Genomic DNA, 9,567 nt, shown 5'->3' with positions numbered 1-9,567 from the left:
GCCTAGGCTGGAGTGCAATGGCGTGATCTCGGCTCACTGCAACCTCCACCTCCAGGGCTCAAGCAATTCTCCTGCCTCAGCCTCCTGAGTAGCTGGGATTAAAGGTGCACATCACCACTCCCAGCTAATTTTTGTATTTTTAGTAGAGACAGTGTTTCACCATGTTGGCCAGGCTGGTCTCAAACTCCTGACGTGAGGTGATTCACCTGCCTTGGCTGGGATTATAGCTGTGAGGCACCATGTCCGACCAGGTGTTTTAAAAAAGCCGAAAAAGAGCTGTTTTAAACAAGACTAGATTTTGCAAAGTTCAAGCTTTCTAAAGCTTGTTCCTTTTACTCATATAATTCACTTTCATAGATGGTTTATTCTTACTTTGCAAACAGTTTTAACAAGCGCAGCTTTCTGGCTTCTAAAGTTCATGGCAGGCGAGGCGCAGTGGCTCATACCTGTAATCCCAGCACTTTAGGAGGCCAAGGCAGGAGGATCAGAGAATCACTTGAGCCCAGGAGTTCAAAGGTCAAGACCAGCCTGGGCAACATAGTCAGACCCTGTCTCCAAAAAAAAAAAAGAGCTCATGGCAGATGAAAGTAGCTCATGAACTGATTAGGGCAGAGGAGAGAGGCCAACACACTGACAACAGCAGTTCTGTATTAACTGTCAGCAAGAATGGAATCTAAAAATATAAAAACAGACACAAAATATCCAGAAAGCTTCTGGGATCTTTCAAGGGCAAACAGATTTTATATACATTGATAGACCCTGAAAGAACAGCTCCAAAGCTAAGCCACTGTGTCAATTTAGAACAGATTTGGTGTCCTGTGTTTAATAAAACAGAAGCATTATATCTTGGGGGTCAGCAAACCACAGCCTGCAAATCAAATCCTGCAAGCTAAGAACTGTTTCTACTTTAAAAAATTTTTGTACCCTGTTGCCCTGGCAGAAGTGCAATGATGTAATCATAGCTCACAGTAACCTTGAACTCCTGGGCTCCAGCACTCCTCCTGCCTCGGCTGGGACTACAGCCACACACCACTGCATCCATCTAATTTTTAAACGTGTTGTAGAGATAAGAGTCTTACTGTATTGTTCAGGCTGGTCTCTAGCTCCTGGCCTCAAGCAGTCCTCCTGCCTCAGCCTCTCAAAGTGCTGGGGTTATAGGCATAAGCCACTGCACCCAGCCTATTTTTACATTTTTAAATGATTTTTAACAGATTAAAAGAAAAAAACTTTTTGTAATATGGGAAAATATGAAATTCCATAAATACAATGTCCATGAATAAATAAAGTTTTATAGGAATTAAGGTTTTTTTTTTTTTTTTTTTTTGAGTCAGAGTCTCCTTGTCACCTAGGGTGGAGTGCAGTGGCTTGATCATGGCTTCATTTCCCAGGCTCGAGTGATCCTCTCATCTCAGCCTCCCAAGTAGCTGGGACTACAGGTACATGTCATCATGACCAGTTAATTTAAAAAAAATTTTTTTTAGAGATGGAGTCTTGCTATGTTGCCCAGGCTGGTTTGGAACTCTTGGATTCAAGTGAACTACCCACCTCAGTGTCCCAAAGTGCTGGGATTACAGGTGTGAGCCACCATACTGGGCCTTTTTGTTGTATTTACTATGTTTACTTTTGGATTACTACAGCAGAGTGGGGGCAGTTGGGAGAGACTTGTATGGCCCACAAAGCCTAAAATATTTGCTCTCTGGTGAGAGTAATAGTTACTAACAGTTCAGTAAATATTACTAGACAGTAAATATTTACTATATATAGTATACAGTTATATAGTATATGCTATATATTATATAGTATGTATTTATAGTATATAGTATATACTATATATGGTACATATATACCATATACTAATTCTCCTACCTCTGGTCGAGGCAGGAAGATTGCTTAAGGCCAGAAGTTAGAGACCAGCTTGGACAATATAGTAAGACCCTATCTCTACAACAAATTTAAAAATTAGATGGGTCCAGTGGTATGTGGTCATAGTCCCAGCTCAGGCAGGAGGATTACTTGAGCCCAGGAGTTCAAGATTATTGTAAGCTATGATTGCATCATTATACTCAAGCTTGGGCAACAGAGTTGAAACCCTGTCTCTGAAAAATTTAAGTTTGTACACTCTCTCTCTCTCTCTCTCTCTCTATATATATATATATATATATATACTAGAGTATATAGTAAATATATTCTCTAGTATGTATTTGTTATAGTAAATATCAATATTTACATATTAATAATATACTTACTATAAGTATATTATTAATCGGTAATATTTATTAATGTTTACTATTTAGTAATATTACTAAAAGATTGGTAAGCATTACTATTAACAATATAATAATAAAATGAATATAATCCATAATATAATTAATATTATATTAGTAAATGGAAACACTAATATTTACTAAGCCTTTACAGAAAAAGTTTGCTGACTCCTGATCTATCCTATAGGTTAGAAATATTTTAATCAAAAATGATCAAAATTTAGGCCAGGTGTGGTGGCTCATGCCAGTAATCCCACCACTTTGGGAGGCCGAGGCAAGTGGATCACTTGAGGTCGGGAATTCAAGACCAGCCTTGCCAAGATGGTGAAACCTTGTCTCTACTAAAAATACAAAAATTAGCCAGGCGTGGTGGTGGTGCATCTGTAATCCCAGCTACTTAAGAGGCTGAGGCAGGAGAATCACTTGAACTTGGGAGGCAGAGGTTGCAGTGAGCTGAGATCGTGTGATTGCACTACAGCCTGGGCTACAAAGGGAGACTGTCTCAAAAAGCAAAACAAAAAGATCAAAACTTAAAAAAGAGTTTTGGTTCCATTTTTTAGGAGACCCAGGTCTCCATACTGACATATTTTCTGAGGCTTCCAGGTGTTGAGGCTTATTTTATTTCACTTAAGGGAACAAAGCAGAGTGATTCTTTGCTCAAGAAAATAAAGAGAACGAACATAAGTGTCTGTTCTTCTTCCTTGCTTTCACAAATCCTCCAAATGGTGTCAATATGGTATACTTTCCAATGTAGCTATTTCATTACTACTGTCAATTATTTTTTTCTGGAAAACTAGGTAGTGACAGACTATGGTTCACTCTTTCTACCACCTTCCCATTTCTACCAATGACCCTGGGATCACCAGCATCAAGAAGCTGCAGGTGTGTTCCTTCAAGAATCCACCTAATCAGGCTAACTGTATCTAAACTTAACGCAGTCCCCAAGTGCGGACTTACTTTCTAACCTCTCTCTTACAGATTAGTAAAATTTCTCTTTAGGTCTTACCTTCAAAATACCAAGAGTGGGTGAGAATTTAAGCAACTCCTCTATGACATCATTATACCCTTTGTTGGCTGCTTTCAATAAGGCCGTTGTGCCATCCTTAACAGAAAGGAAAATAAAAGTTGATTATTAACATATGTCTGTGTGGTCTGAGAGCTAAATGTCAATTGAGAACTGGAAGTACCGTTGTCAGAAACTAATGAAATGTGTAAATGAAGCACAGATCAGCAATGTCTCTTAATCTAGGAGCATTTTAGAGCATATTAAGCAGTTAATTCTGCATGAAAGAGTATCAGATAAACCATGACTTAGATTATGTTAGAACTCTGCCATTTGGGAATTCATACCCCTATAGTTCCTGAGAACACTGAGCAGGGGACAGGGGAATTTCAAGAGCATATTTTTAGGCCATGGATGGACCAGAGGCATTCTCTGCTGTTTACGATTTAGCAGAAATGGCTGTCTTTAATAATTTAAATAATTGTTGAACTGTATTTACTGTTTTTTTTTAAAAAAATTATACAACCTTGCCCTAGTCTGGTCTAGGTATCTGCCTGTGTGTGGGTAGTGGGGGTTAGGGACAGGGGTGATATATTAAAATCTGCTGAAAGGCCACGTGCAGTGGTTCACACCTGTAATTCTAGCATTTTGTAAGGCCAAGGTAGGAGGATCACTTGAGGTCAGGAGTTCTAGACCGGCCTAGCCAACATGGTGAAACCCCGTCACTGTCAAAAATACAATAGCCAAGTGTGGTGGCCCGTGCCTGTAGTTCCAGCTACCCGGGAGGCTGAGGCATGAGAATCATTTGAACCCAGGAAGTTACAATGAGCTGAGATCATGCCACTGCACTCCAGCTTGGGTGACAGAGTGATATTCTGTCTCAGAAAAAAGTAAAATATGCTAAAAATGAAGTCAAATTCAAAAATTAATATTTAGCTTCTGTCATTATTTTTTGGCTCAAGAAGACAGTTTCCAAATTCCTTTTTCTCCTGTTTTCAATTATCAATCGCTGTGTTTGGAGGATCTAGTTCACAATTCTCCCGTAGCCAAGGAACTACCAAGGCCTGCCATTAGGGTTTACGTGTAATCAGAAAGAAGGAACATGGAATTGGCGGTGGCGGGGTTGAGGGGCGGGTGGTGGTTCTTTCTGGCTTCAGGGATTGTGAGAAGAACAGTGGGAGAGAGGGCAGTGAACTGGTGGCGAACACGTCTGGCGATTTCCCTTTTTTGGAGCTTAGACTTGGAGAGGGGAGGGTGGGTTACGTAAGCAAGGGTTATACAAAGGCAACCAGGCCACAGTAAAAACACAAAAAACAAACAGCCTAGGTGGTCAGGCTCTCTTCAAGCCTTCCTTATGGGGAAAGGGCTTGCTGTGGGGTACACCCAGGCAGTATTAGGTGACACCAGCAGAGGCCAGTGGAGACAGAGGGCCGGCAGGGGACGGGGTGCAGGGGGGTCTGCAGCTCCAGGGAACAGGGATGAGAGGCAGGGCCTGCAGGAGGCGCAGCACCAGCCAGGGGCTCCCCCTACCCCAGCCCCCAGGACAGCCTGGAGGCCCTGTCTCTACCGTCCCCAGGCTAGAGGTTAAGATTCCACCTGCTCTAGTGAGTCCCAAGGTCATCTCAGGTGAAGGAGGAGAGAGACTGAGCAGCACCGAATTGGACCTTGACTTTGTTTTCCTGCTCAAGAGCAGGCAGTTTGGGAGGAAGCCCGTGTGGGCTGCAGGCTCAGTCAAGACCCGTTTTCTCCGCACAGGCGTGCTGGGCGGCTTCGCTCAGTGGCCGCGCGCCCCAGGCACTCACGTTCCGCGCAGCGTCGCGGTCGGCTCCGCGCAGCAGCATCACCCGCACCACCTCGCTGTGGCCCATCTGGGACGCGATCCACAGGGGCGCTGTCCCGTCCTGCGGGGAGAGGAGGCGGCGGCCACCGTGACTGGGGCGCCCGGGCCCACCCACTCACAGAATGTCTTTAACAGCAGGACTCTGAAAGCGAAAACCCCAGGAAGGCACTCCTTGAGCGCAGATCACACTCTCCAGCTGATCCACACTGCCCAGGAGGCAGTGAGAAAAGAGGGGGTGTGTGTAGCCCAAGGACACAGACGGCACGTGGCTGAGTCTGGGCTACTTGTGTAATCGCCAATATTCAATTTTTGGCTTATAAAACCATCCATTTCGTGGCTGGATCTTTTGCCAAAAAGCGTGATACAGATTTCATGGAAGGCTGCGTGGGACCCTGTTTTGAGGGCTTGGGGGAGCAGCTGAGCTGTATATTTACAGCACAGCAGAACCAAATTCCACAAACCCAGAGAGAAGTCGGCCTCTTTCCCCCTAGACTGTCCATTTCTTTGCTTTCCTAGTGGGTCGCTCCTTAATGTTCACACCATACACCCCTAATTTCCATAGGCAAGCAGGCAGTTTCCTTTGAGGTGGGGTCTGAGAGTCAGAGCACTCAAGTCATTTCTCCTACTCTTCTAGTCTGGTGTCCAGAACCCTCCATAGCCACCTCATCTCTTAGGGAGCTTAACTTTATGTGGAATATGTTGTTGCGTCTTCCAGGAAGTGATGCACCTGAACCAGTTATGGCAGGAGAGCATTTTGGGGACTATTGCCTCTATGTATATTTGGGAATATTTCTCCAGCATCTCTTTCTCTGTGCACACTAGGCCATGAGGCAGAGAAATATTGCTCCAGAGAGGGAAAAAAAGTAAAAACATGCAAGGGATAGAGAAGGATTTGACAGTAGGATGGCTCCTGCCAGATGGGATGGAAACTGGGAAAGCCTTCCAATGTATGAAGGAGCTAGAGAGGGAGGGGGAAGGCGGAGGCCCGATGAGAGTGTCCACGTTTTCTTCCCCCTCTGGACTGAATCTCGGATGTGTTGTGGGGGATAGGTAACCTGGGGATGGTAGAAACATCAGATCAGTTATAGGGAATTCCAGATGGAAAAGGGTTTTCTCTTCTTGTGAGAAACCAGGAAAGTTACAAGTCCTTTAGGGAATTTCTGCTCTCTGGTGGTGCCTGGGAGACAGGAGAGAAATGGCCAGGGGGTTTCAGAGTCAATGGACGGCAGCCCCCACAGCCCACACCTGCCTAGCCCCTAGGCATCCAGAGTCCCGTCTGCCTGTGGGAAATCAGAAGCGTTAGAGAAACAGTGGGCTGGAGTGAGCCTGGGGGTGAGAACACAAGGCCACAACGTCCTGACTTCCTGAGTAGAGATGATGGCCGGGCCAGCAGACAAAGGTGAGACCAGCTGCATCCCTGCGGTGTACCAGCGCAGGACACCTGCGGACCAGAGAGGCCAGCACCAGGGCCACACATGAGTCTCCCCACCCCCATCTCAATGCCAGGATGATAGTCTGATCCCGAAAGCTTAGGTCCCTTTGGAGAGAAGGGCAGGAGGGAGCAGGATCCAGAATTGGCTAAAGGTAACCTCTGAGGTAATCATGATAATATGCCCTAAGAGACTGTTTTAGCCAGATAAGACTAAATTACCCATTGTGGGAGGAAGGGCTGAAGAGCAAAATGATTCAGTTATAGAATATAAAGTTACATTTTCTGCTGCTGTGTGTAATTTCAACCTTAGCCTACTAGCAGAAGCAGGCACAAGATTGTTGCCCATTGCTGTCCTGAGAAAGGCAGAGGGAATGAAGCATTTGAGTTGGGTGGGGGAAGCTGGTGACTTGGGAGCCCAGGAGGATCTGGAGGTGCTGAAGGGCAGTCAGAGGATGTTGGCATCTATCTTGGGAGAGACAGTGGAAGAGGTGCTGAAACAAAGGATAGAGAGAGGCAGAAGACACTTTAACCTACTTCATAGTTTTTCCAGGAGCCTCTTGGTGGGAATATTCTTGAATCTAAATATTATCATGAGCAATTTGCACTTTAGTTTAAAAGCACTTCAGTATTCTTTGATTCTCCCAATTCAGGATTTAATCAATCATTCATGCAACCACTAATGATAATTATTATTTGAGACAGGACTCTGTTACCTAGACTGCAGTACAGAGGCATGATCAAGGCTCATTGCAGCCTCAACATCCTGGGCTCAAATGATCCTCCTGCCTCAGCCTTCCTAGTAGCTGAGACTACAGGTGCGCACTAGAGATGAGGCCTTGCTTTGTTGCCTAGGTTGTTCTTGAACTCCTGGCTTCCAGTGAACCTCCCACCTCAGCCTCCCAAAGTGCTGAGATTACAGGTGTGAGGTGAGTCTGACCTAAGCAACCAACAATGATTAAGCATCTTCTGTGTCTCAGGCAGAGTGCTAAAAATAAGTCCTGGAGAGGAGACATGAAGGTTTCCATAGGACTGCAGTGCTATGATAAAGTATGGACAAAAATGCACAAGATGAAACAGCAGGGAGGGCTGCTGCATGGGGAATGCAGGCTCAGTGTCATGGATAGGCTGCCTTCTGAGCTGGGTCTTGAAGAAGGACCAGGATTTTGCTAGGTGAGAGAGAGAGGGAAGGGTCATTTGAGGGAGAAGGAAAAGCAGCCACAGTCACAGTGGCTTGGACAGGCATGGCTACTTCATGCAGGGTCGGAAATCCAGCTGCTGTAGCCAGAGGGGTGTGGGTGGGACCGTGGGAGGCAGAAGGGGAGTGTGGGTCCACGCTGGTGCTAATACTAATGCGCTTCTGCGTGCCTGGGTCTGTTTTGTTCTTTGTCGCTCTCTCTCCACCAGGGGGCAGGCAGGGAGAGGCAGCCAGCGAAAAACGGCAGCCCACTGCCTATTCCGTGTGCTTTTCCATGGCTTGGTCATTATTAACAAACTTGTATTAACAACTGATACTAATATATGGGAAAGTGCTGAGAGATGCTATATTGTGAGAAATTATCTATCATCTATCTATCTATCTATCTATCTATCTATCATCTATCTATCTACCTACCACCTACCTATGATAGAGTCTTGCTCTGTCCCCCAGGCTGGAGTGCAATGGTGCCATCTCAGATCACTGCAACCCCTGCCACCCAGGTTCAAGAGATTCTCCTGCCTCAGCTTCTTGAGAGGCTGAGACTATAGGCATGCACCACCACACCTGGCTAATTTTTGTATTTTAAGTAGAGATGGGGTTTCGCCCTGTTGGCCAGGCTGGTCTCAAACTCCTGACCCCAAGTGATCCACCCACCTCAGCCTCCCAAAGTGCTGGGATTACAGGCATAAGTCACCATGTGTAGCAAAAAAATCATTATTATCAATTTAGAACATCAATGATAACACTCATCAAATATATCATCTTAATTAGAATAGTCATGGGAGTGGAAAAAGCAATCAGTCCTTCCTGGCTGTGAGACCTACGCCAATCACTCTCAGTCTCACTGTCCTCTTGTCAAAAATAGTTAGCTCACAAGTTAAGTGAGAAAACATATAGAAAGGTGGTGAGCATAAGCACTGGCTCACAGATGCTTAGGAAATGCTAATTGTATCTGAGTAGTATTTATCATGAGAAACAATAAGCTCCTTAATATGTACTTTTGTTCACAAAATACTTCCATATGCTTTTAAATTTGATTATTTCACCGACCCTGTGAGACAACTGATTGTGAGCAGGTAGGAATGACTGGTAAAATGAGATTTTGGGGCTGCCTGTATATTTCATTACTGGTAATTACAACTCCAAATCTGATTTGGGAACCCAGGGAGTTGCATATGAGTTACAGCATTATTGTCAAATCAGATTACTTATCAGTTGGTTATTTAGTTTATGAATTAGGAGAGGTTTTCCTCTTTTGTATACCTTAATTTCTGTTTTCTTTTATTTTTTCCTTGTAGTATAATGATTACAGCCTTCATTTTCATCATGAAAATGATGGGAGCAGTGGCTCACACCTATAATCCCAGCACTTTGTGGGGCCAAGGCAGGAGGATGGCTTGAGCCCAGGAGTTTGAGACCAGCTTCAGCAACACAGTGAGGCCTCCATCTCTATAAAAAAAGAAAATTGATTTTATATATTTTTAAAATTAAAGATATAAAAATAATTTTGAAAATGATGAAAAGTCTATTTAGCTCCTTTTTGTAGAGTTTTGGAATTATCAAAATGTGAAAAAACATTTTAAAATATTTAAATAAGTTTTTGAATTCTTCCAGACCAAAAAATATAGTTTTAAAATATATTAAATCAAATAAATCATTGTGAAGGTATAACCTCTACAGCACTTTTTTTTTTTTTAAAGGTAATGGCTGGGCATGGTGGCTCACACCTATAATCCCAGCACTTTGGGAGGCCGAGGCGGGTGGATCCCTTGAGGCCTGGAGTTTGAGACCAACCTGGCCAACATGGTGAAACACCATCTCTACTAAAAA

The 9,567-nt window shown here is 44.2% G+C and overlaps 1 protein-coding gene across 3 annotated transcripts in view; it reads right to left on the bottom strand.

Moving 5' to 3' along the window:
- Positions 1-9,567, bottom strand: part of ANKRD29 (ankyrin repeat domain 29) — a 59,439-nt gene that overhangs the window by 12,540 nt on the left and 37,332 nt on the right. For 2 of the 3 annotated variants that reach the window (XM_017498595.2, XM_017498612.2), the window contains exons 7-8: positions 5,070-5,168; positions 3,271-3,366 (exon numbers count right to left, since the gene is read on the bottom strand). In XM_017498595.2, coding sequence (XP_017354084.1) covers positions 3,271-3,366; positions 5,070-5,168 — 195 coding nt within the window. The remainder of the gene's footprint in view (positions 1-3,270; positions 3,367-5,069; positions 5,169-9,567) is intronic. The other variant, XM_017498605.2, reaches the window with a different exon arrangement.

Source organism: Cebus imitator, unplaced genomic scaffold, assembly GCF_001604975.1.
Source record: "Cebus imitator isolate Cc_AM_T3 unplaced genomic scaffold, Cebus_imitator-1.0 Scaffold12, whole genome shotgun sequence".
In the NCBI taxonomy this organism is placed as follows: Eukaryota; Metazoa; Chordata; class Mammalia; order Primates; family Cebidae; genus Cebus; species Cebus imitator.
Note: the sequence above shows the minus strand (reverse complement) of the source record. Positions and strands in the feature narration are given on the sequence as shown.